The sequence below is a fragment of the Anser cygnoides genome, chromosome 1 (assembly GCF_040182565.1).
Source record: "Anser cygnoides isolate HZ-2024a breed goose chromosome 1, Taihu_goose_T2T_genome, whole genome shotgun sequence".
Lineage (NCBI taxonomy): Eukaryota > Metazoa > Chordata > Aves > Anseriformes > Anatidae > Anser > Anser cygnoides.
This window is the reverse complement of record NC_089873.1, coordinates 86,670,506-86,697,348: the sequence shown is the minus strand read 5'-3', so window position 1 is coordinate 86,697,348 and position 26,843 is coordinate 86,670,506. Positions and strand designations below refer to the sequence as shown.

Below are 26,843 nucleotides of genomic sequence, written 5' to 3'. Positions count from 1 at the left end.
AGAAGCACAGAAAATTTTCTAGATGTTAATGTGTGTATGTGTATAGGGATATGGTAAGAAAATCCTGTTGTGGGGAAAAGGGGTAGATGGTGGGTGGTGAAGCTTAATCAGCTCTCTTATTCCTGACTCTGGGAATATTATCCCTATTCAGTAGATTACTTTAGCTTGGGAGGAAGCAAAAGCCATTTTACTCTTTCCCCCATCCTCTGGCTCTCTGAATAGTGGAGAATCATCACTGTGAGCAGTATACTTCCTTCATAGATGGCTTTTTTCAGGCAGTTTCAGGATGATGGTTTTGCTTGCTTTAAGACATCTTTTTTCATTAGGGCAGTCACATCCTATAGGATAGAAACGCCTATGGAATAAGGAATAGACATGGTAATGAATCTTGTTTCATACAGGAGACTAAACAAGCTGCATGACTTAAGCCAATGGCTGGATGGCAAAAAATCTGACCATGAGCTTGAGCTAATTAAGTCCACAGCCTCATCCAACTATAGCTCACGTAGCCATTGTGGAAATTAGTGAATTAATACGTTGTATAGTAAAATGTGTAGAAAGTATTTTTATGCATAAGTGCTACAGTTTGACTATTTGCTTTCCTACTAATACAAATTACCCTGAGAGTAGGGAAAAGTAATGATGCGATAGACAACAGAGAACAGCCAGTTAAGTGTTATTAATACTTGCATTTTATTCACTAAGAGACTAGTAATGCTCTACAAGTATTTTTCTAGCCATTTCCTTCACCATTTGCACATGTTCTTTTGATGAGTGAAGAAAAGCTGATGAAAAGCCTATGATAATGAGATAATGAGCAATATGAAAAGAAACTGGAAAATGCTGACAGTCTTGATTATTAATCTAGCATAGCAAATTACATTATTAATATACACTCGACAAAAGGAGTAAAAAAACAACAAGCAATTTTTAAATTGTTATAGGCGTTTATGAAATTGTGAGTTACAGGAACAAAACTACTTTTCACTTGCATTTAATGTACATATTTAGAGTTGGGAAGTGGTGCTTGGTATTAAAAACATGGCAGCATCTCTCTTAGTAAATGCTTTCTGTCATTTAAGCCAAAGAAAGGATTTGCATTTCCATGTTTCTCCAGTCAGGAGTGTTCGTCAAGTGCTCCTATAGTCACTAATCACATCCAATAAATCATAGAGTGGTTCTAGATGAATAGTTATAGAAACCACTAATATCAAGCGGGGGTAGGAGGAGGAAGTAAAGTGAATGCAGCTCAACTGGTTGCAGTATTGCAATTACTCTGTTTCATGACAGAGTTATCTAACACAGTTTACCTGGGAAAGATGGATTTGCAACATCTGGTGGCAAAACTGTACAATAGTGATAGAGGTCTGATGGTGAAACATCTATGTAAAATCATTTCTGGTCTCCTGCACATTGTGATATCAGAACACAAGGTAGAGGTGGGGTCAGAAGAACTAGCTATGCCAGCAGGGGTGGCTGTAGAAAATCCAGGCATTATCTGGATGTGGAAAAGTCAGATTTTAAGATTACCTTTTTTTTTTTTTTTTTTCCATAGCAGTAATTAATCTCAATTAAAACTGTGTTAGTCCTAGCTTGGACCTGTCCTATTAAACTTACACGTGCCTGTATCTGTGCTGACATGAGTGGAGGTGAAGGCAAGTGAGGAAAATGTGATGGTTTAATAATAATTTCAGTAAAGTGTCATCAAAAGCCTTAGTCCTACCTTAGGGCTTGTTGGACTGGATCAAAACCTTTGGAATTAGCTGATGCAAGTGTGCTCTGCTGCATATTCACTTTGCTGGTTCAGATTTGTTCTAAATGTCCTGCTGAGCTAATGGCTTACTGTGGGCTTCATGTCAGGCCAGGCATTGCAAGCTTGCTCCCAGCTGCATAAAATTGACAAGCATTCTGTATTGTGTTCTGGCTAATTCATCAGAAATGCATCTGTGCTATTCAGCAGTTACAGGTGTTGTACCAATGACAGGAGGACCACTGTTGTATTCTGTGGGTGGCTATGCTGAAGACAACAGGAGGCATTTCAGAGCAAAGTGTCAGTGTTCATGAACAGGTCACCAGTCTCCAGCCCACAGAATAATAAAACCCTGTTGTCCCAGGGTTTTTGGACATTAGGAGCTGCTGGGCTTCATCCCCAGTTTCTCTATATTCACCACTTTTGCTGCAGCCCCAGGGTTTGGCAGGGGGAGCAGGGAGCAAGTCTGTGCTCAATCCGCTGCCAGGTAGGCACCAAAACACCCCTCAGGATGTCTGGGAACAGCGCTGAAGCTGCCCTGAACTAGGCCAGCTGCTGCTATTGCACCAGCTGGAAGGAAGACCTCAGTGTGCTGCTTGTTGTTGTTGTGAGGAGGCTGGAAGCAAAAGGCATCAGCTGGCATCTGAAAGTTTCAAGCCATTTTATTCACTTTCTCCTTCTTTTACAGTTACTGCCCAGCTTCCTTGCACTTCCCTCGCAGATGCAACAGGGCCCCAAAATTCAACTGCTGAGATGGAAACATGTTTAACAATGCATTATGAAAAAGACATGGTGAAAAATTCCAGTGTAGATGGGGGATTTTAGTGACAGATTGTGCCCTGGGATTCCGGTGCATATCTTCCATTAAAGCCATTGAAAATGTTCGCGTTTCAAGGAAGAATTTGGGCTGTTGACACAATTCTCTCTCTTTCTTTGGGAGCCAGACATTTTCTGTGGTAACAGAAAATATTATAAGAAGAATAAATATAATGCATTTAGGCATTAAAATGAATAGCAGTCCTTGATCTATTGCTGAAGATTACAGACATGAGATGTGAAAGCTGTTCTTAAAGTAAGATAGACTTTTGCTCTAATTGGCACTGCAGCTTTCCTTTTATTACAAAATATGAAGGAGATGACTAGAGAGGTGTCTAGATCCTTGCAGCACACAGAGAGGTTGCTGTGCATCTGATGATCATAACTTTGGCTGGTAGCTTCCTGTATTTCATTGCCCTTTGAATCAAGTGATCCTAATCTCAGGGTAGCATACCTGCTGCACACGAGCTGCTGCCTCCAATTCCAGAGAGGACAAAACCTCGGTGGTGAGTGTATAATTGTTATATCTATAAAGGAAACATTAAGCCTACTGTACTCCTAAGGTGCTGTATGAATGAAAATGACATTGAATGAATGGAATATTACTCCCCCCCCCCCCCCCCCAAACAAACAAAAAAACCCTTCAATTTCCTTTTTTTTTTTTTTTTTTTTTTTCAAATTGGAGAACTATAAGTATGTATAAGAGAGAAACTTTGTCCTGGGAAAATGAAATAATTCTTATACTTCTGTTCTCCCTCCCCAGATGCTTGGGACAGTCTCAGCATATTTCCATTCTGCCTTTTCAGGAATGAAATGGAGTGTCTGCCTGCCCCGACCTCATGCATCTCCCCTGGGGACTGGGGATAGCCTGAGCTCAGCCCAGTACTTGTAGAGCTCTCTGGTGCCTATTGCACTTCTGGGACTTGCACTGTGTCAGCTGGAAGTGTAGGTCATGGCGATGACGGTACTGCAGCTTTACAGGAACATGCTTAGGAGCCCTTGAGTCCTTAGGTCAAAGTAAACTCCCCAGTGGGAGTTTACCCGTCATCGTGTAAATCGGTGTGAAACCAGAAATGTGTGTGGCAAGCTCCATGAGAAACCTAATTTGCTTTAGACGATGTTTGTCAAAATCGAGTTGTCTGTGCAAAACCGCTGCTCCATCGAAATATATATATATATTTTTTTTTGCCATCTTACCAGAGAATTTCTAGCTTGTTGTGGACGAACATAATCTCCACCCTTTCTGTTCCTTTACATACAAGGCATAGATAGCACCTGGTGTTTATTTCCTCGGGATATAGTGTGTGTCTTTGGAGCTGGGCTCTTCATTTAGGAAAAACAAGACACCCTGCATTTTTGACTGTTGAGTGGACAGTAACAGCAAAGCCAAGGGGCTTTGCCTGTAACTGCTAGCCACAGCTAGCTAGGGTGTGGTTTAAGATGATTTAAATACTTATAGGATGCCAGCAGAGGGTGAAACGAGGAAGGGGGGAAATGAAGAAGACTTGTTTATTTTAATCTCTGTAGAAAGGTTAAATTTACAGTTATCCCCTTTAAAAAAAAAAAAAGGAAATGATTGTGTAGTGGTGAAAAGGGAGGGGGAGGACCTTTACTTTCTGTTGCTGTTGTTCAAAAGTTTTGCAATGCTTGCAACAGTTTTCCAGCACTTATTCAGACCTCTAAATTTTCTGATCGGTGGAAGTGGTGAGCACCCACAACTCCAACAGTAATAGGTCAACTCAAAACACCCAAACCTGTGAGTTCTTGCTGAGCCTGTGCAAACTGCTGCTTCTACCACGTCTTTGCACTGTTCCTTTCTGTCAGATTTATAGCACAGCTGGCAAACCATGCTTCCTTGATGTTATAACCCATAGAGCTGATGTACCTAGCCACATCTGGCTGTGGTGCTTACCTGGTTTTCCACCAGGATTTTCTGGTCTCTATTTCCTAGGGTTGCCCTTGGCATTGCTGAATTTCAGCTGGTCTAAGATGTAATGTAGTCTGATGGATTTAAGAAACTAGAATACACAGCAAAGGCAAATGCAGTTTACTTTAAGTACAGCTAATTGGTTATGTTCCTTGTTAAAGAAACAGATTAGAGCAGGAAGCTGGTATGTTGCTCTTCTGTAAAGATGATATTGAACCAGTCATACCTTAATGTGTTCCCTTCCTCTCCTTTTGTCAGTGTGATGCATCAGCAAGCTGTGCTTTTCACTTCCAAGCAGTGAAAGGGGACACCAATAAATTACAATGACTTTAAATATATATATATATATATGAATCTTACCAGGTCTTACACTTCATCTGGGCTGTTCTTTAATGGAATTATTTTACTACCACATTGATTGTCACTGCAATTTTATGGTTTGCTATAATCTTTGGGCTCCTATTGCTTGAAGTCACTGTTGTGGAAATAATATGGAAGCAGAAAGCAGAGGGTTTTTGTTTGTTTGTTTTATTTTTTTGAATGCTGTTTGTTTTATTTTTTTAAATGTTCCTATTCCTTGTGAAATCCACAAATTCAAAACTGCCCATGCCTCTGAAAAGTGACCCTCTGTATACCCTGGAGCACTGTTACACTGCTAAAAACAGAAACTTGATGCTTTCTCATGGGGTGGAGGGGAAAGAGTTGAGAAAGGTGGCAGTTTTACCCCAACTGTCTCATAATGCTTGAATGCTGGGAGGCAGAAAGCAACATAATAAATATCTGAAAATGCAGACACTTACCACTCTTTTATATAAATTCCAGATTACGGGCCAGATTCACTGTTGACATAAGCAGATGCAAATCCAATGAAGTCACTGCAGTTGCTTCTACTTATGCCAGAGGTGAATTTGTCCCTATTTTTGGAACACATTAGTTTTTGTGCTACAGCACTGACACACAGTGTCGTGTCAAAACCATTTTCAACCATGGCTTAGTGCCACTAGCTGACTGACACGATGTATCATGTCAAACATCTGCCTAGTAATGGTCCTGTTCTGCTTCTCGACATGATGTATCGTGCCACTGTGTCGTGCCTGAAGGCATCTGATAGGAATTGCAGCAGGATCTGAAATAATGAGGAATGCGCACTAATTGAATATCTGAGCATTTTTGGCATCCTGTGGGAAACAGCGCTCTGTATGTCAGCCTATCTGTAAACCTCTTGTGAACTCCTCGTGTGCTTGGGTGTAAAGCGATCACTAACGTACTCCCACCTTAACACATTGTGTTGGCACAGTAAAAGGCCAAAATAGAAATTTGTCAGGTTCTGCTTTAAGGACAGGTACTGGATTTTCTCCACAAAACAATCCATTGGTATGAAAAAAAGCTTGCTCCTGCTCATGATTTTACAGCCTTCTGTTACTGTGCATTAAGTGTAGAAGCATGTTGTTTTGTTTCACGTTTTATTTTTTGATAAACCAGCATCAGGCCTTCTAGCCGCTGTGCCTGAAAGGGTTTTCCCTCAGCCAGGGATGGAGCTAAGCGACGTCTCCCCTAGACTGGGAAGACCGTTCCCTGCCCCGAGCAGCTCTGCTGGGCAGGATTATGCCCGGCACTCGAGCGTGGGAGCCAGGGGATGGAGCAGCCGCAGGAGCACCTAAGCGTGGGTGCTTCCGTGAGCTGTTCCGGCACCAGCCTCCAACACCTGCCAGCTTCACCTTTGGGGTCACCCTGTGGCAACAGGAAATGAGGGAAAAAGATTTCTGAAAGTAACAGTGCCCGGGCTGACTGGAGATCAGTGACAGCAATCAGCACTTGGATTTTCTGTTTTCCCCAAAGCCATTCAGAAGACTATACATGCGGCACAGTAAAGTGCATGTTGTATGTGTGCTAGCCACGCATTGAAACTTCGAACTGGCTGCAAAGGTTGATGTAAAGATTGACTCCATTTAGGCAGATATACAAAATGCAACAACTATCAGGAACAAATTACTAGGGCTTTATTAAAGGGGTATATAGCTACCTTAAGACCTGTATACCCAAAAATAAATGTGCCTGCAGGAAATTGAATCTTTTTTCAAAGTATTGCAGTTGAATGCTTCAGAGAAATGCTTTCTATAAACAGGGAATCCTAGTGGGGTCAGACAGAGCTATTTTAACCTTGTGTATTCATCTCACTGTTCTGGCAGAGGAGATGCATGTGTGTTTGTGTGTGTATATATACAGAGAGAGAGAAGGTATAAATTTAGAATATTTGATTGAAGGCTTCAATTTCAGAAACTATTAAGTATAGGCAAACTTCAAAGGATTTTTTTTTTTTTTTTAAAAAAAGAAAATTGAAATAATTCATTTTAGGCCAAAGAAGAAGAAAACAAGAGCAAGCAAGTGTGGCCGTGCCCAGGCTTATAAGCTGGGATAATGCTACTGAGCCGTATGCTGACTCGTTTCCATGTGAGGAATGGTATCAAAAGCCTTCAAGTACGGGACTGCAGTGGGGCGGCTCACAGGCAAGAATGTGTGCAGAGGTAGGCCATGAACATATTTGAGTAGGACTAGAGCCATTACAGTCAGATCCTGGTTTGCCACATATTTTTTAAGTCAAGCAGTGCAGTTCTCTCTCTCTTTTTTTTCTTTTTTCTTTTTCTTTTTTCTTTTTTTTTTTTTCTTTTTCCCAAAAGTGGGGAGTGAGGAGAGACCTTTTGGGCAGTCAAAGATGCGTGCAACCTGCCAGCTAATGGGGCAAGTGGGTTCCTCCTTCCTCCTGGACAAACTTCCAGGCAGTGCTGCAAATCCTTTGGGAAGTGTTGTGTGGCCCATGTGGGTGACTTGACTGGTGGACAGTCCCCTCTTCTCCAGCTTGGCCATGCTTCCTGAGCACCTGAGGGTCAGGAGAGAGAAACTGGGCAGTGAGATGCTCCCTGCACCCATTGCACAATGAGAAGGGAAAGGGACCTGCACCACCACCACCAAAAAAAAAAAAAAAGTTAGTAATTAGTAATAATAAAGTAGTAATGAACATCTATTCACCAGTTATTAACTGCCACCCGCTCTCTGTGCAGCACCTGATTTTGGGGGGGGGGAGGGTGTAGAGGATGCGCAGGTGCTTCCGCGCCCGCGGAGCTGCAGCAGGGGCGGAGGGGGGGGGTGGGTGAAGAAGGGGGGCCGGGGGCGCGGCCTCCTTCCCCCGCCCCCCCGCGGCCGCTCCGCGGAGCCGCCGCGCTATAAGTGCGGGCGCGGAGCGCGGCGGGCGCCGAAGATGCGCTGGCAGCCGGCGCTGCGCGGCGCCCCGCCGCGGCCGCCCTGCGCGGAGGAGGAGGAAGAGGAGGAGGAGGGGGAAGAGGGGGAAGAAGGCGGTGGCGGCGGCGGCGCGGGGCGGCCGCGGCCGCGGCCATGAGCTGCTCGGACGTGGCCATGCAGCAGCCCGCCCCCCCTTCGGCGTGCGGGGCGCCCCGCTATCTGTCCGGAGCCGCGGCGGGCTGCCCGCAGGTGAGCGGTGGGGTTGGGTGATGGAGGGGAAGGGGGGGGCTTTGCGGAGGGACCCCCCCCCCCCTTGGAGGGCTGCACGGTGCACCGCTGGCTGGCCGGGGCGGAGACCTCCGTCCCGGCCAGCCAGCGGTGCGCCGTGCAGCCCTCGGGTTGATTTGGAGATGCGGGGAGTTGGTGAGGGTGTCCCACAGCAGCGGAGCCTGGTAAGACTTAAAAAAAAAAAAATCAAAAAAGAAATAAAAATCCAAATTCTTATATTTGGCTTGCTCGGCTGGAGTGGGGCGGGACGGGGGAGAAAGTTGCTTCTTGCCTTCTTGTCCCCACTCATCCTCCCCACTCGCCCGTGCGGTGCGCTCCCCAGGCGCGCACACGGGAGGGGACCCGCGCTGCTCCCTGCGCTGCTCCCCGCGGAGCGGGCGCGCCTCGCCATGCTGAGTCGCACAGCCCGGCTCTCCTGGAAGAGCGGCTCCGGCGAGTTTCCAACTGAATTTGGTGATCAGATGTATTTGGAAGAGAGAGAGAGAGAAAAAAAAAAAAGTGAATCAGGAAATTCTTATCAGGCTGACAGCATTTTTAGACTATGCAGTGCGTGGGTGAAGTGGGACTAATATTGACTTGGCCCTAATGTAGTCATCTGAGAATACATTTTTTGGTTGTTGCTGCATTCCATAAGGTTTTATCATTATTATCCGCGAAGATTGTTTTCTCCGTACATGGGAAGTGACCCCTAATATCAATTTGCATGGGAGACATGAATATGGGCTAAAACATTAAAATTCCTATCACTTGTTATTGTTTTTTTCTTTATTGTTGGGAAAAGAGCTTTTGCGGAGATGATACCGAAGCTGACTTTTCCAGGTCGCTCACCTTGTTCACTGTAAACACAGGCTCTGGAAAACTTGCGAGTTTAGTCTGTTGCAGTATGCCTGCATTATTATTTCTTCTCTGATCTAGGTCACGGCTTGCAGAACCCTCACCTTATTCAGTGGTTGTTAGTCATGAACTTTGTATTTGAGTATCTGGAGCTCCAGTTGTTAGCCCGCCTGAGTTGGAGGGAAAAGAAATAAATAATCTCGAACAACTTGACTAAGAGAACTAGAAGCAGAAAAGTGTGATTGAAACTTAGGTGGACTTTTTAGCACTTAACTTTGTAGGCAATTGGCTGTATTTCTTTTCCAGCACTGGAGCGCGGAGCACCTAGTACGTGAAAATCTATCTAGTGATCGCTAACGGCTGTGTCACACTCCCATGCAGTTGCTTTTTGTTTTTAAAGAGACTCAAGAAGTTTCTCCATCAGCTGTAAGCAGCACCACATCTGAAATGTCCCAGAGGCACCCTGATGAAAGTCAAAGTTTCTTAAAATTTCATTTTAAATAAATTGAGTTCCTGTGGCTTATGCTATTTATGAAATGTGGAGGTAGATATGCAAGGCAAGAAACATAGCTCTGTCGAGCCAATACAGCATATGAGTCGTGGCCAGTACAATATATCCTGTAACCACCAAAAAAGCATTCTCAACCTTGCTATCCTACAAGTTATTGACAGTTTGTTTTAGTTAATCCTGCTCGCGCCAGTTTTTCTGAAATGTTTGGAGCTGAAGGGTCTTCACAAACCAGTCAAGTGTCAGGCTGCAAAACTGAGCTGTTTGTGCTGAACTAAGAGTGCTGCGCCTGCTGCCTCTAGCAGCTGCGGGCTTTAGAGGGGTTTAGGTATTCTCTTTTAATCCAACACTTTTTTAAAAAATAAAAAGTAGTAAACACAGGATGAACTCCTGATATATCTATAGTCATAGTGGAATGATTTAGCGATCGGGTAACACATGACATTTTGCAAGTCTCTGTTTCTTCAAAATCATCCTGTCAAGAACATTTAATCAAGTGGTAAAGAGCCTAGGGAAGAAAGAAGAAGAGTCTGTTGCCAGGTTTTTGTTTCTTCTTACACATGTGTTCAACATGTAAAATGCTCCTGCGCTCTTCATAGGGATGATGACCATTTTAAAGAATGTTCTCCTTTGCTGGAATTAAAACTGTGGTTTAAAAATAACAGTGAGGGAAGATGTGTTAGTGGGGCATCTTTAAAATAAAGCTCTGCATTGGAGCTGACAAAGCGGAGCTCACCCTTAAAATATCCAAGGACTCCCTTGAGGCGTTTTTTAGTGCCATCGTACTGCTCTGTCATCTTCGAGTACCCAGTAAAATGGTTTGTCTCCTGAGAGAGAGAGAGCACCTCAGCCTTTCCTTTTAATTTCAGGGAGCTGGAGGTGTGTTATTCTAACTAAAGCTTGTCCGTCCTCGCAGGTACTTGTAATAAACCTGTCACAGATGTAATTGGTTATGCCAGATTTTGGCATCAGTTTTGTATCTCTTGAAGAGCAACGCAAGCTCTTCAGTGGTGGAACTGCCATTGCAGCTATTTAGGCTCAAGTTCTAGATTACAGTACTTCTCTGGAGAGGTCATCTTCTCACCTTTCTGTAGGTTGCATGCTGCATACGCAGGTCAGGAGAAGCGTCTCCGACAAGCAGCTAGTGCTGTGTCACTGCTCTGCACTCAGTGAGGTCTGAATGATGGTCTCCTTTTTACACAGCAGGTCTTGGATTGCTTTAAACGATGGATTAGCATGCAGCTGGAGTGTGCAGAATTGAGTTTTTTTTGTTTGTTTTCTCCTTAGAGGGTGCTCCATCGTGCCTTCTTAAAGTTACCCCACTCCAAAGTTATTCCCACATTTCTGTACATGTAGTTGTCACTCAACTAAATAAGCACAGAGCTGATTTTGCCTTGCACAGCGATGCGGAGTTTGTGGAACCTCAGCTTTAAACAATTCACAGCCTAGAAAGGACTTGCTGGCAAATTAATTTAGTTTTTTTTTTTTTTTAAGTGCTTAATGGACTGAAGCCTAAATTCCTATTGAATGTTAATGGGAGTGGAGGCTTAGCACCTTAGATCTTTGAGATTGCTGAAGTCCAGGGACATTGCTGGCAGGAAGTAAGAGAAGTATGGATATATAGATCCTTACATGATGCCAGAAGGAACTAATGAAAAGGGGATGCAGCCCTCTTTCTGCAGGTAAATTGGGGTTTCCATGTTCCTTTGCCAAAATACAGAACGAATGTGTGATGGTGTTACAATAAGAACACATTCTTGTGCATGGTAAGGAGCCGTGCTGGCCCGAGTGTAAAGCTCTCTGGAATGGTGCAATAAAAACTCTCTTCACTGTACACTTTTTTTGAGGAGCTCTGAAGCTGCAGTAGTAAGTTTTGGATTTCTTATGTATTGGGTGAGGAATGGGTGTAACAGAGCTGCTCGTTCGAAGAGACTGGAAACATAATCGGTGAAGAATCCTGTTTTATTCTTGGCGTACAAGACACGCAGTGACAGCTTGCCATACCCTGTCGTCTAGGGACAGCAAGCTGCAAGGCTGAGGCTAAGGTAGGATTCACACTGGCTCACTAACAGCTGATTTTAAGACCTTTGAAATGGGAAGTTACAGTAAATGGTAGTTTTGGAACATCTCCATGGTATGTAGATGTAGAGAGCTAAGCCAAACACCATCCTTGCTAAATCAGTCTTGCATAAAGAGTTGTGATATGCTCAAGTCAGACTTTCTGCTGGCAGTGCTGTAGACAGACTTTTTCCAGATAAGGGCTTGTCTCCATTAGCAAATTAGGTCACTAACTCAACTCTTCCTTCCAGACGAACAGCGTTGCAGACAAGGACAAGCCGTGTGTAGTGTTGTGTCAGCTGGCCGTAGCTAAACCCTTGTTCACATGCTGTAACTCAGTTTTCCAGTAAAGTTATTTGTATCGCCTATTTGCACCCTTGAGTATGGGTGTGTATTACTGATGCTGGGTGTGTGTGGCAGTCCACGGAACCTGACACACCAGATAGTAGCAGAAGGTAGCTTCACATTTCGTTTTTCTAGTTTGGATGGTTCCTCAAGGTTTGTTCTGAAGTCTGATGGGTCCCCTGCTGCTGACTTCGCAAGACACTGAACAGCTTCAAAGGCTACTTTCAAAATTACGGGATGTAAAACCTGGATTAAGTCTTGCTCTGTGTGTGGGTGTATTTGTTTTTGTTTGGCTGTTTTTTAACCCCACGAGACCCTGCTGATTTCAAAGATATGGCTTGCTTTACCTTGTTGTTCTGATGGGACCAAACCATTTGAATTTCCTATATCTACATGAAAATAGAGCCTTAATGGCACAGCCTTGTTCAGATGTACTGCAGAAGATGTATAAATTTAGTCTTCCACTACTTGTCTCCATCAGCTGAACACTGCAGGGCTTCCAGGCTCTACTGCTGCAAACCCAGTGGATCACCTGAAAGAAAGTGTGGCTTTGCTATCAGCTTGCTCTTTGCAAGGGGGGAAGTTACAATTTCCTATATCCGAGGCATGCAGTAAATGCTGCTTTCAGGCCCAGCATTCCATGCCATGATTGCTTGAAATTGTCTTCTTCCTTGAATACTTTCAGTGTTATCAATAGGAGCCTGCTTGGCAGGCAGCTCCACAAATGCGGGACTGTCCGTGATTTGCCTAGGGTTTGTTACTGAAATTCCTTCTCAGAAGCTTATGCCGAATGACAGCCTTTTTCTCAGGATAGGGTCATATAGTGTTTCCTCAGTGTAGTTATTCTTTATTTTTAGTTTCTGTTCTTTCTCTCATAATGGAAAATCTGTAACAGGTGGCCACAGGCACACCAGACTTTCATGCTCTGGAGCATACAGGACCATATGCTGCATGATGGCATGTATGGAGATAATAAGTTGTAGGATCAGACAACCAGCTTATATGTAAAATAAGAGCCGGCTTGAATTTTCAATTCAAACTCAGCTACACTAAAATTTTTCCAGCCTCAGCTGTGTTTGGTAGTTTTTATGTTTTGCTGCCTACTGGCTGCTTTCAGCTGGAAGTGAATTTTTTTTCAGTTTGTGAAAAGGAATGCTCTGACATTTTTACCAGACACCCCGGCTGAGATCCGGGACCCTTGAAGTCAATTGGACTTTTGCCATTGGCTTTCATGTGGCCAGAGTTTCACTGCATGAGAACAGTTTTCCTTGGTTCTGGGCAGGGTATGTTGGAAAATAATGGGAATCATCAAGACAGGGGTTTTGTGTGAGATTTTGGACTGCGTGCTTTCTTGGTGTAAAAGACCCAAGTGGTCTGTTTTCCTCCAAAAGAGTGGAGGATGCTTATTCAGCGTGAACCCTCTCTTTAATATTTCTATATTCCTGATCTGCTTTTGACCTTTAGCTTTTTTTTTTTTTTTTTAGGATACTTGTAGTAAGAGTTGAAATTTTCTTTGAAAGAACCTGTTTGTAAATATATGAAACAAAATTAGCGTCGGTTTAAGTTGAATGCAGCCCACGCTGCATTATTTACCCTGAGGTCCTACCATCCTGCTTGTGTCTGTTACTGAAGATGGGATCAGATGCTATAGGCATTAGATTTCCCATTTCTTTAGCTATTTTCCAAAATGCTAAGATGACTTCTAATTCTATATTCTGAGTCTTGGCCAAAGTGAGATATTCTGTGTTTTTATTTTTATTTTCAGATGCTGCTTAATCTCAGTCTCTAGCTTTTAGTGAAGAGAGAGGTATAATTCATGAATATATGAAAGCATTATAGAACTGAAAAAAGGCAAGACATATGCGGAGTTTGGTCAGCACTTACACTTTTATAAAGACCTTACAGATACTGTTGAGTGCTTAAATGTATGCCAGAACTGTTTGTATGAAAGAAGTACAAGGGAAAGTGGGCTAGCCCAGACTAGTTATCAGAAACCTAACCTGATGTTTTTTGTTTTTCTTTGATATTATTTTTCTTCTCTCATGAGAGTGGGACAAAGTCACTTAGCAGTTGATGGAAAAAGTAGATACTTTCCCACTCACACAAGTGCAGATAGAAATGCTGTGAAAAGATTACTGTTAAGGTCAGAATGAATGATGCAGAATTTGCATGTAGGCAGAGGTATCACAAGAGAGTAAGGGAGAGAAAAAAACTATAATTTTTATTATAGGATGTATAATATGTAAAGGATGTATATAAGTTACGTACAAGGAAAAATCACTTTATCTCACTGTAGCTTCATATTTAAAGGGCCCTGTAATCGCAGGCAAAAAATTGGCTGATAATTTCAGCCTGAAATACAAACTAAGTAGATCTGTATCTGATTGCAGGCTTGATGTGGTTTTGAAATATCTTTTAATTTAGAATTTTCATTCTTTGCAAAAAGTTCACCACAAAACATATTTTTTCCCTATAAGTAACTTTACACAAGCCATTGTACCTGTCCATCAGTACTGCCATCTTTTTTGACATTAAAAAAAAATATGAAAAAAATAAATCAGATTCATTGTTTTCAAAAACAGAGCAAGTACTCGGAATGTCTTGTAATGACTACCCATGGACTGGAGGGGAGGGAAGAAAGTTGAAATGGAAAATGAATTAGATTCTTAAGCTGTGGAAGGGGGAACATTCCTGCACAGAGAAGCGACTCTGGAGATAAGTTTTAATTTCCTGAGCTCCAGTCTCTATATAGGAACATTGAAAGACTTCCTTCCTGATAACCAAGTCAAGCCAGGGGCTATATTAAACGATGTGTTTCTGTATATAATTGCATGCTTGTGTATGTATCTGTATACTTGCAGCATAAATACAAATAGTGTACCTGTAATCACAGAAATCAACTTTTAAAGTGTGTTGTATGTGTTCAGGGTCCAGCATATGTACAGTATCTGAGATGTTGTAATATATCAATATCTATTTAGACACCTTTAAAGTACCTCTTTCATGCTTTCTATCTACTTAATAAATAAATGCATAATATAATTAAAAAGTGGTTCCCAACCTCTTGTCTTACATTTTTAAAGAGGATCTGGGTTGTGGTGCATCTTTGAACATCATTAAGTCATTTAAGTAGATGTGTTATAGATTTTTAATATGTACATCTACTGTATATGTGATATCGTTAAAACTGTTTCTGTCCTATTGAGGTCTCATCCTTCAGAGATTATTTAGACAAAACCATGAAGCTCCCTGTGAGTGATATCTTAGTGTTTCAGGAACAAATGTCAGGAGATTTTTAGTTTGTTTAGAGAAGGCACAAAGCGTTTACAAAAAATTACGGGTCACCTCAAATTCAACACTTGCAAAACTTAGTTTGATAGCTTCAGACTACCTTTCACCTTAGCACTTAGGTTCTAGAAAAACTATTTATTGTTTTAACTTGCTGTTTTTTGTTTGTTTTTTAACGTCTTGAGAATAAAGCTGTATGTCTAAATAAGTGATACTGTACTAAGCAGAGCCACTTGCTTTGTGAAGCATAGATTTACGTGAATTTCAGGCTATTGTTTAGATCTCCCAAACTGCAAAATAAAATTCCTTGCATCCCTTGTTACAGTTTGTGCAATAGAGTCAGAGTTAAAGGTATTACTGAGCTGGTGTATGTTTTTCAGTTAAGCTACCAGAATATCTGATACATCACTTAATTGCTCTGAGCTTGTAGTATTGTAGGTTTTAATTTCATTTATAAGTATCTCTTTCTTACAATTAATTCTTTTAGTAATCACTCATAATTGAGAATTAGCTCTGGAGTTTCTATTTTGTGTTACAATAAGAGAATTTGTATCTGCTTATGGGATTTTAGAAAGCATCGAATGTAAGTACATTTTTGGTGTACGAGATTGGAGAACGACTTCCAATTATTTCTAAATCTGACAAGCGTATTTATTGTATAACTGGAACTTTATGGACTGTGTAGTTGTTTAACTTGCTCTATAGAACAACTTTGGAAAAAGAGAAAAAAGATGTAAACTTAAAGAGATTCTGATGGTGCTAAAGTGTTGCCAAGCAAACCATAAAAGACAAGTCAAGCTGTAATTCTATAGAAAAGCTATGAAATACTTCTGCATATGTGCTGTAGTTGTTTTTGGTTTCCTGAAGGTTCTTGTGTGTAAAGTCAGCTGTGGAAATGGCTAGCTAGCTAAAAGCTATGATTCCTGCAGCTTGACTGTTGTGGGGAGCTTTTTTCTGTGAAAACAGTTGTAAAGTGGAACATCTGAAAAATATGTTCCATGCAAAATGGATCTTCACACACATTTATTTTGACATTTAGGTTTGATTTGAGAGAGAGAGAGAAGATTCTGAAATAGCTGTTCACAGATGGCTTGTGCTGGCTTTATTTTTTTTTAATGCTTCTCAGTGTTTTTGGTTTGGGGGGATTTTTTTGCATGTGTTTGCAGACTTGTCCATCCCCCTCTTCCCCCAGATCACATGCTTAATTTTTTAAGACTTGAATTTTTATTCTTTACTCCAGAAGCTGGCATTTAAAAACAAATAATAAAACAAAACAACAAAAAACCTACCCCAAAAGAACCCTTTCACCACCTGAATGTGTAGATTCTCATGATAAAAACAAACAAAAAACACCTTTCCTTGACCTAAATGAGAATTTATGCATTTTGTGGACTCTTGGAATACAGTGGGAGACTTTTCAGGAATCAAGTTCTCTCACTGTTCCTGTCCTCTTGCCCAGGAGAGCAAAGCTGGGTGGATGTTCAGCCAGAAGGGTGAAATACAGCAGTTGTGTAAGTGGCCACCTTTCTGCAGGGCTGTACAACCTCTGCAGCCCTCGCTGATGGGAATATCCTTTCCAGGTGGGAGTCAGCAGTAAATTGTCAGAGTCTACCTGTGTTGTTTTTGAAGGTATTGGGTGCAAACCATTGCTGTTAAACTACCTGTGGATGTGAAATGTGTCTGAGGAGCAGGTCCATCTGTGTGTGAGGAATCAAAACTCTTAAGCAGCACTGGTAATCTCTTTTCTGTAAAATGTTGGTGCAAAATATCTCTGTCTTCCAAGTGCAATGAACTGAAATGAATATTCAATGCATTGAGTTATTTTCCTTTAAGGAAACCAGATGTTGAGCTTGCACCAAATGCTTTTAGTGATACATCTCTTGTTTGTTTTGTTTTTAATCCCAGAAGAAATTAGCTTTATACAACAAGATGCAGGAGTCTCTGGAAGTGACCCTTCCCAGCAAGCAAGAGGAGGATGAGAAAGACCAGCCTGCAGAGATGGAGTACCTTAACTCTCGCTGCGTCCTTTTCACTTACTTCCAGGGAGACATTGGTTCAGTAGTGGATGAACACTTCTCAAGAGCTTTGAGCCAAGCCAGTAGCTTCAACCCAGAAACTGCCCTCACCAAGAGCAAGGCAGGGCTAAGTCCGTTGTGGAGAGGTAAGAAGGGAGGTAACCTGCTGTCTGTGGCGTAGCTTACTTGGTCTACGTCATTGTAACAAATATTGCGTTGCAACTGAAATTTTGCTCCCTTGTGGAGGTGGAAAAATCACCCCAAATATGGAAGAAATGAGGAGCAGCTTGGGGTTGAGTGGTCTGGTGTGCTAAAGGGGGAAAGAGGTACCAAAGGCATGGAAGAAACAGTCATCTCCCACTCTTCCCATAGCCTGCAGCTCTGCCAAGGCCTGGAAGGTGCAGGGCAGAGCTCATGTGGCTTCAAAAATGTCTGCTGCAAGATTTGAGGCTTATTTTTAAGCTCTAAGTGTGAAACTTGGCCTGTAAGGCAAGAGCAAAGCTGTTTGGGATGCTGGCCTTGGAAGTGAGAAGACCCACGCAGCCTTCTTGGGTGACTTTGCCAGGTGATTAAGATTTGTCTACAGCTGCTTTCCAGGTAGGGAGGAGCCAACACAGGCTGGAATGGGCCCTGGCCCTGGCCCACGTGGCTGGAGCCTGCCCATCAGGAGAGCTCACAGGAGAGAGACAGCCAGCGTTACTGACTTCCTGCATGTAAAATGGGGGTGGCTGTGCTCTGTAGCAGGAAGTAGAAACTTTAACGGTCAATGCTGTGAAGTGTTTGAACAGCACCATACACTCTTTGCCTCATAATGGACGTAAGTATTATCAATGTAATGAAGGACAGATCTTGCCGGATGAACTAGGTAGATCTTATGGATAAGATTTTTAAACTGGTGGCTGTAGAAAGCCTGCCTGTAAGACGTTATTTCCGTTTTGTTGAATGTGAGAGTCTATGTAGTTTTTCAGATTCACAAAGGCATTGCTTCTGATCTTTTCTTCACATGGACTGTCAAAGGGACGGTGAACTAAGAACAGTGATTAATGACCTTGCATCAGGTTTAGTGGGAGAGATACCATGAGGATCCTTGTAGGACTGGTGGTATTCATAATCAGTGATGCTATGGTGAGAGTATATTAATGAAAGTCACAGATAATAAAGAGAGGATTTTTTGGAAACCACTGTGAAGAGAAAAATAGCACAGAAGGTCTTGCTTTCCAGAAGAATGATGACAGATCCGAGGAAGTTTAAGCAGAGGTCAGCACAAGTGGCTAGGGAGCTAGAGGAATTTATGGCTTGAGCTGGGACCATTAATGTTAATGGGAAATTTTCCGTTGACTTGACTGAGAGCAGGATTGAATCTATGCTTACTATAAAGAAGATTGGAGCATTTATAAATGGCCCAGACATGCTGCAAATGTTTTAGAGGTGGGATCAAGGCAGTCACTAGAGACACGTGCCTAGAGCAGACCCTCTTCTCTGACTGTTGAGACATATCATGAAGTGAGGGTTGTGGCCTTCTCTTTGGCCTCAGAAATTCCCAGCTCTTTTGCCCTGACTCCCCTCCCAGTTGCACAACCCCCTGCAGAGGGCTCTGTAGTAGACAGGCCAGGGTGACCTGGCACACGGGCTCTTCAGACAGGCTGCTTCCTGACCTGGGTTGCCCCATGCCATCAGTGGGACATGGAGGTCTGCATGTTCTGAAGGTGTTCCAGGAATAAAGTAAGGGGATATGCCCTCTGCTGTTGCTGCACCTGCTGGAGCAGTATGAAAATACTCAGGGAGGCTACTGGGCAGAGCTGCTTGCTTCTGCATAGGAGACTAAGAAAGATGACCATGTTTGTTTCTCCAAAGAAGAGAACCTGACAAGAGCTTTATTGTACCTAAACAAGTTTCTGAAATACAACTGCTTGAAAAGATGGTAATGCCTTAGTCTTTTGGTTTATATGCTTCTGTTGAAAATGCTCAGTTGCAGCAAATGTATATGAATTTGTATCCCATTGCCTAAAGGAAAATATAATTAGCTTGATTATTTTTTTATGAATAAATTTCATGGAAAGTTAGATATTTTTTACAAGAAATAATAAATTGACAATAAATTATTAAAAGATCAATTAAAAAAAACAATTAACAAAGATTTTGCATTTGCAAATAGCTGTTTTAGAAAGTACAGATTTAAGTGAAAAAGTCTGTGGGAGTGTACTTGCTATTTAGCTCATTGCATTATTTCTTCTTTACCTGATAGAGAGGACAAGAGGACAAGGTTTTATGTTTTTTTTTGTTTTGTTTTTTTATCTAAGTTGCTTTTTTTTAGTGTTGTGATAGAAAAGCAGATTGCAATTTCATCATTACATTAATATTGTGTTTTTTGGTTTCAAGGAGGGATTTTGCTTGTGTATAAAAAATAGAACTTCTGTATATTGAAAATACAGATCAGTCTGATCATTTTAGTCTGAAATGAACTTAAAAACTGCCTTTTTATATAATATAGATTCCTACAACAAATTTGAGTAACGGGGATGCTAAATACTTAATGATACTTGAAATCTTTTGCAGGGCCTATACTTGAAACTAACGTTACCTTTATGGAGTTTTTATCAACATGTTTTTCCCAACTGAAAGGGATTTTTTTTGTTTTCCTCCTGCCTTAACTGAGAAGTAATGTTGTGCTACAGAGAATTCCATACATTGTCTTCTTTAAAGCATGTGGGCTTTGGCAGGTTTTCAGTGCATGTTGGCCAACCACCATTAACATTTGCATTAGTCACCACTTTGTGGTATCTGAGATGTTGCCATCTCCCTGCCTCACTGTACTCAAAGTAGGAAATTGTGGTAACTGAGTATCTTTCCTGGCAGACAATTTTAGTTAAATACCCCTTTCCCCACTCCCAAAAGCCTGTGGAAGCTATTCAGATATTTTTCTTTCTCAAGGACAGTGCTGAAATAGCTGTTTCTCCATTGCCGTGTTTCACAGAGGCCAGGCATCCAACATGACAATATTTGTAAAAATAATTGTCTGTGCTCACTGCTGTAAAGGTAGAAAGGAAAGAACAATCTTCAAACACAGTGGAAATGTGTGGTGGTTGTGGTTCAACACAGATGGTTCTTGTTGAAGATGTTGCTGCATGCAATATTTAATAGCATCCTCTGTGAGCGTTCAGACTGGATGAAGTTTTCTTGCAAGTTCATGTAACCTGGATGGACGTTATATCAACAGTGACATGACTTCACCTTGGCCAAAGAGGTCGTCATCTGCAGTTACGCTCACTGGTGTCTCAGTGGTGGCTGAACCGTGACAGCTTCTGACAGTGGTAATGGCTTTTGCGAAATGGGCACAGGTTTGACAAATTGAGATGACCAAACGTGTTTTCTGTGTCCTAGACCTATTGCATGATTGGTAAAGGCAAACTGATATGCAATCTGGACTGAATTCGTATTGCCAAATCCAGTGGTTTTAAGTGCTCTCTCCTGATATTAAATTTGTCCTGCACATACTCTGTGGTTTTCGGCACTTTTGTGAAGTGAAATGGTTCGCATTTAGGGCTTTTCCATGCTGATAACAGCCAGAGAGTTTTCAAAAACTCTCCATTACAGTGACTAATTTTCCAGAATACTGGCAATGCATTGTCAAGCTGCGTTTCTCTGTTAGGCAGTGAGGAAAATAACAGACTGGACATGAAGAAGCTTAGTTTGTTGGTTTTTTTTTGACAGCCCTACTGCCAACACTAAGCCATGTGCACTCTGTGTCTCAGCATAATCCCCTGTAACAAGGAACAGTTTGCAAACGATGAACAATAACAATTTCAGAGGGGTGCTGAAGCTTCTGTTATGTGCTCGAAGCTCTCTCCAGTCTTCTAGTATGAATTACAATAGAAATACAATGCTAAAAAAAGAAGCAGCCTTTTGAAGGAAGCCATATTGGAGTTTTTTTGCAGCCTCTGAGAGTGTTTGGCACAAAGATAAGTTCTTTACATTTGTCCATAGAATATTTATGAAGTTATTTCCAATATCAGAAGTCATTCAGGCTCAACGAACTGCCTAAACTAAAGCCAACTGATGAATGGAAAAAATGCTGTTATTTTAAAGGATTTTAAAATAGATACATTAGTGTCCTAGTGGTGCAGTCAGAAAACTCTGAGTTTTTGTTTCCAAAATATTTTTGTGTAAGCACAGTTCAGAGGCAGGAGTGTCTGAAGAATCTGTTCATTCTCAACGATGTCTTCACCCAAGTCTCATTCCAGTTGCTTGTTAAACACAGCAAAACAAAAAGTCATTTAGGAAAAAATAATATAAACATTTTTTATAAATGCTATATGAAGGACAGAGGTTTCCTCACCTTGTCAAATATTAAATGACCTTGGCTTTATTACTCTGTAGGCTATTTTTATGACTTTGGTCTTTCATCAGAGGTAAAGTCCTGTATTTTTATGTTTCCATCTTCGACCAAAAAAAAACCACCTATTTAAGCAGAGGCATATTGCATGAGGCAGTACTTTCAAATATGAGTTGGCAAGAGGGATGTGAGAGAGAAGATGCCAATACTTTCCTACACATCAAAAACGTTAACTGCTTCTTCAAAAGAGGAATTTTTAGAACATGATTTCATAATGTAGAGGTATTGGAATGCATTTAAATATAAGTCAAGCCCTAGCTGTAAGGAGCAGCAAGTGTTTTTTTTTTTTTTTTTTTTCTGACAAAAACTTCTTTCAGTTACATAGACTTCATGTGCCTGATGCTATTGGGGACTGAGTAACATGATACAAGAAACTAACATAAGATGCATTAGAGATGATCCCATCAAAACATGCAATTAATTTGAAGAGAATTTTCTAAATGATATGTTCTGGTCTGGTCAGGAGCAGAAGTTAATGTCTCATTATTTCTGTGTCAAGATCCTGAGAGATCTGTGATCCTTCAGCCTGAAGAAGACAAGTCTCCTCACGGGGTCTTATCAATGTGTGTAAATACCTGATGTGAGAAAACGAAGATATGGGAGCCAGACTTTCGTCAGCAGTGTTTGTTGACAGGACAAGATGTAATAGGCACAAATTAGAAATCAGGAAATTCCGTCTGAAAGCAAGAAAACATTTTTATTTTTTTTTCTATTGTGAGGGTGATCAAACACTGGAACAGGTTGCCCAGGGAGGTCATGAAGTTTGGATTTGGGCTAAAATCTGACTGAATGTGGTCCCAGACAATCTGCCCTGGATGACGCTGCTTTGAGTCCTGAGGTTGGACTAGCTGATCTGAAGAGCTCCTCTCCAACCTCAACCATTCTGTGATTCTGTAACTTGAAGCTTGAGTTCAGCATTACAAATTTGACAGTAGAAAATCATTGTAGGGTTTCTGTCATTAAATTTGTTTTTCAGCTTCAGTCAAAATTAATTTCTCTCCTCTCTTCCAGAAAACTCAACAATTTCAAGCCAAAGGAGCAGTTTCCCAACTTCATTTTGGACCAGCTCTTATCAGCCTCCCCCACCACCATGCTTAAGTGGAGTACATCCTGATTTCCCCGTTACTGCACCAGGCACCTTCCCAACACCAGATCCCAGCAGCTGGCCAGGACACGGCCTTCATCAGACTGCCCCACCTCCTCCCCCTGCTGCATCTGAATCCTGGCATTATCCTTTAGCATCTCAGGTGAGCCCTTCGTATGCACACATGCATGACGTGTACATGCATCGCCATCACCCTCATCCACACATGCACCATCACCATCCCAGCTCGCACCGTGACCCCCGGTACGGGTCCCTGCTGATGCCTTCAGTACGTGCAGCCAGGATTCCTGCTCCCCAGCGTGACGTGACTAAGACAGATCCTGCTGCTGTCACCAGCGCTACCTCAGCATGGGCTGGAGCCTTTCATGGAACAGTGGACATTGTGCCAAGTTTTGGGTTTGACGCAGGTAAGATGGTTCAGTTGTGTCTGTGACTTGTTTTAGCAGAAAGAACTCAAGCAATGAAGTGGAATCCCTGCAGCTCAAGTAGGGTTTGTTCTCAGAGCCTTCTCCAAATAAATTTCCAGGTAGGAATCCCTCCTGAAATTGCTGTCAGAGCAGATGAGCTGTGAAATATCCATCTCCCTCTGCCTTTTGCTGAAAGACCCTTGTCTCCCTTGGTCCCACTCAAGACAAATGAGTTGTGACATGATGCATGTTTTTTTTGGTTTAAATCTTGTGGGAAATGGCTAATTAAACTTTCACATGGAAGCTTCCAGCTTATTCAGCCAATTCATGTTTTCATTCATCAAAATATAGCTCCAATGAGGACTGTATTTGTCAGTACATGAGGATTGCATCCTACTCATGTAAATTGGAAAAGCGTAGCATTTCCTTCCTGTGTAGCATCCAGGTGTCACATAAAGAAGAGATGCTGTTTAAGCTGTGCTCACCATCATACTGAACTCCATTCTTGTAGGGGCTAGGCAGAGGTCTCTGAATCAGATTCATTTTACTCCATCTATAACTATGGGACAACCTCCATAAACTACATCTGCTGCATCACAGGCAAGATTTGACTTGAAGGCTCTTATCTCAGCATTAGGAGCAGTCTGGTAGCCCTCACTGTTTATAGCCATTTGATATCAAAGTGATGGGTGACTTATCTCCAGAATGTCCATCTGTGCTCGTGTGCTCTGTTATGGTCTCTTTTTTCTGCGTGATGTTTATCTGACCAGCACGTTAGTACTTCTGAAACACCTTTTGTTACTTTATTCAGGAAATACTGGGTTTGCATCTCTCTTCCCTTTTCCTTGAGGTATCTGTTTCTCTGTCTTTTTGAGGATGTCTTCTTGATAGCTCTAGCTAGCTGATTCCATGTGTAAGAAGTGCTTTCTTGCTTTTGGTTAGTGTGTAAGGGAAGAAAGAATTGGTGGAGGAAAAAATGCTGTTTCTTAAATATGGAATAATAGAAACCAGAATCCAGTTATAAGTGAGTGAACCTAATACAAATTTCTTTCTTCCCATAGTAGCAACTGGTAACCAATAACCTTTTCTAAGTACCATGCCACTTACTCCTTCAAGAAATTAAGAAAAAGAGTAATAGGATTCTTAATACTGGATGATTTTATATTTATTAATAACACTTCCAGCCAACCAGATGATACAAGATGTATTATTACATTTTATGCTTTTATGTATAAGAAGATAACCTAACAAAATCACAATAGTAAGTTCTATCTTTCTGACAAATTCCATAATGGAAGTTGCTTTCTCTGAATCATGAGCAAATGGTCATTGCAACTGATGGAGGGGACGAGCCCACTGGTCTGACAGTAGCCCCAGCAGTCCAGCTCCAGAACTCTGTACTTGACTTACCTTTTGGGGGATGGAGCAGCAAACCGTGTAAGGGATTGTTTGTCAGGAAGAACCACTGCCAGGCTTCAGTACGAGTCTCACCTAGGCTGTGAGTTGTTTCGGTACCGGGCAAGCTGGCTTGTATACTGTTTTTGGCACATGCTTGGTGTGTAGATTATAGTCCATGAGTTCCTCTGGGGAGAAAAGAAAGATGAAAAATTATGTGTGACCAGTTTATAGAAACAGAGGATCTCAGCAGACCAGCGTCTCTCTTGTTTATGACTATTGAAAATGGCCATGCTCTGAAACACAATAGCACAACCTTATTGGGCAGCCTCAGCTTGATACCTAGGGCTTTGGAAACAATGGACCAAACAATGGATGTCACAGCACATAGTGGTAACCTGTGACATTACAAATATTGGTTTGCTTACCCTGCACACTCCTCTTCTATGGTCTCCAAGCAGAGACTCGCTGGGAAGGACGGGAAGTCTTGTTCAGAGAGACTCCCTTTCCACATCTGGTGGATTTGAGACAAATGCTTTGGTTACAGCTATTCAAGGTGTGACCAAGGTGGAAAGAGGGAGGTTAATTGCTCCAGTGTTTTCCATGCATGTCAAATGGAGTCATCCCAGGGAATGTGTGTTGTGCTGCAGGGGAGAGGAGGGAGCTGCTGAAGCACCATACTGAATCATATCCAGCACTTACCATCACTGTCAGAGCTTTTCTTGTTCCCTGTCCACTCTGAGGTAGGGTTTTCACTGTTTAAGTCTCCACATCACACAGATTTTTATTGCATTTAATGCTAGCGCAAGATGGCAGTCTCAGCAGAGAGGCTAAAAACTGGAGGGCCTGGAGAAGAACATACTCGCCTTCTTGTAAGCAGATTCTCCTGAGTTGGGTAAGGTCATAGTGGCAAGAAAACTTCAGTTCTGGAAGTTTTTGACCACATCTCCCTGGAGAATAAAAGACATCAGCATCTGGAGCTGTCGATATATTAGATTACATAAGCTTCAGTTAATTTATTTGGAAAAAAGCTAACACATATAGAGGATGCTTTTCAGAGTCCTTCAGATATGCAGATGATTTTTTTTTCCCCTCTTACTGTGAGTCACATTTCTTATGCTACTGTCACATGCGATTATAGAAACATTTGCAAAATTCCTCACGCTGAATTAGATGGAGTGATAGGGTTAGGATCAGGGCAGGCTGTCTGTAATCTTACCCTCGTCCAGCTACATTGTTGCATCTCAGCCATGCAAAGCCAAAGACTCCATCTTCTGAATGGACAATGCTGAACCACTTCAAAGGTTAAGAGAGGGCTCCCCTTGCATGCAGGGTGTAGTTTGGGAATTGGTTTCAGAGCAGATTGTATGGGACATTAGCATCTCGCTGTTTGCAGAGCAAAAAACAAAGTATCAATCTGTCATGCACATCTGTTTGAATTTACATGGTCCTGTTTTAGTGGGATGAGATGGGATTTAGCTACCTGATTCCCATTAAATGTGGCTTAATTCTTATGCTGTATGCTGCAAATTAACCCTTTTAGATGCTTCTGTGTTGGTACAAGTGGGATTAAAGAAAACGCTAGCCTAAATCAAAATCTGTTGCAACCTGTTACATTTGTGGCTGCTGTTATATGGTGCCTTTCCAAAGCTGAAGTGCCCAAGCTATGGACCAGCTCGATACATTTGATACCAAGCACCGAGCACAACGTGTTTGTGCATTGAGCCTTAATTCTCTGTCCTACTGATGCCAAGCAAAGCAAGGTCAGCCTCTAACAGCATTGACTGCAGTTCACAGCACATATACGTAGACCGTTGCTGCAGCCACAGTTGTACAGTGTGGGGACTAAATCCTCGCGTTCATGTTAAGGGTGAGAAAGTTGAGTTGAGCACTTAAAATTGGGGAGAAACTGCTGTCTCATTGCCACTGGAGCTGGTGGTTGCAGCATTCCAAGCTTGCCTGTGGGCCTTTGGGAGCAGAGCAGTGGGCACAGGCGCTCTTCAGGTGGTCGGTCAGATCCAGCTGGCAGCCCTGTGCATAGAAGAGCAGAGCAACTTGCCCTGCTACTGCGGAGTCTGCTGGTAGGATATCCTGCCCTGCTGTTGGACAGATGTGCTGGAAGAGGTTTCCTGTAACCCCAGCATAATAAAAGCAGAGCAGGATTTTGGCATATCTGAGGGCTGTAATTTTGTTTTAAAATTGAGGTGCACATCTGTCTGTCCTTATATTTGGGAGAATTAATAGATATTCTCTAGTCCTGGCTAACTATGGAAAGTCCACTTCGGAAATGCTTGTAAATCAGTGGGTCATGTTGAATACAGAATTTGAGCGGTCAGTCTGCTGCCTTCCGTAGAGTTGTCTCCGTTCACACATGCTACAGGTTGGTCACACTTCATCAGGCTGGTTTAGATGTTCCCACATAACCCGCATACCGTGTGTGTGGCAGTTAGCTGCATCGGCATCTCAGAGATGGAGAG

The 26,843-nt window shown here is 42.1% G+C and overlaps 1 protein-coding gene across 8 annotated transcripts in view; it reads left to right on the top strand.

Annotated features, from left to right (window-relative positions):
* VGLL3 (vestigial like family member 3) overlaps positions 1–26,843 on the top strand; it is a 125,105-nt gene that overhangs the window by 3,994 nt on the left and 94,268 nt on the right. For 2 of the 8 annotated variants that reach the window (XM_067001569.1, XM_067001563.1), the window contains exons 2-3: positions 16,960–17,212; positions 22,471–22,971. In XM_067001569.1, the coding sequence (XP_066857670.1) occupies positions 16,960–17,212; positions 22,471–22,971 (754 nt within the window). Of the gene's footprint in view, positions 1–6,458; positions 7,019–7,769; positions 7,980–8,116; positions 8,183–16,956; positions 17,213–22,470; positions 22,972–26,843 lie in introns of those variants that run through there. The other 6 variants (XM_067001567.1, XM_067001556.1, XM_067001558.1 and 3 more) reach the window with 6 other exon arrangements.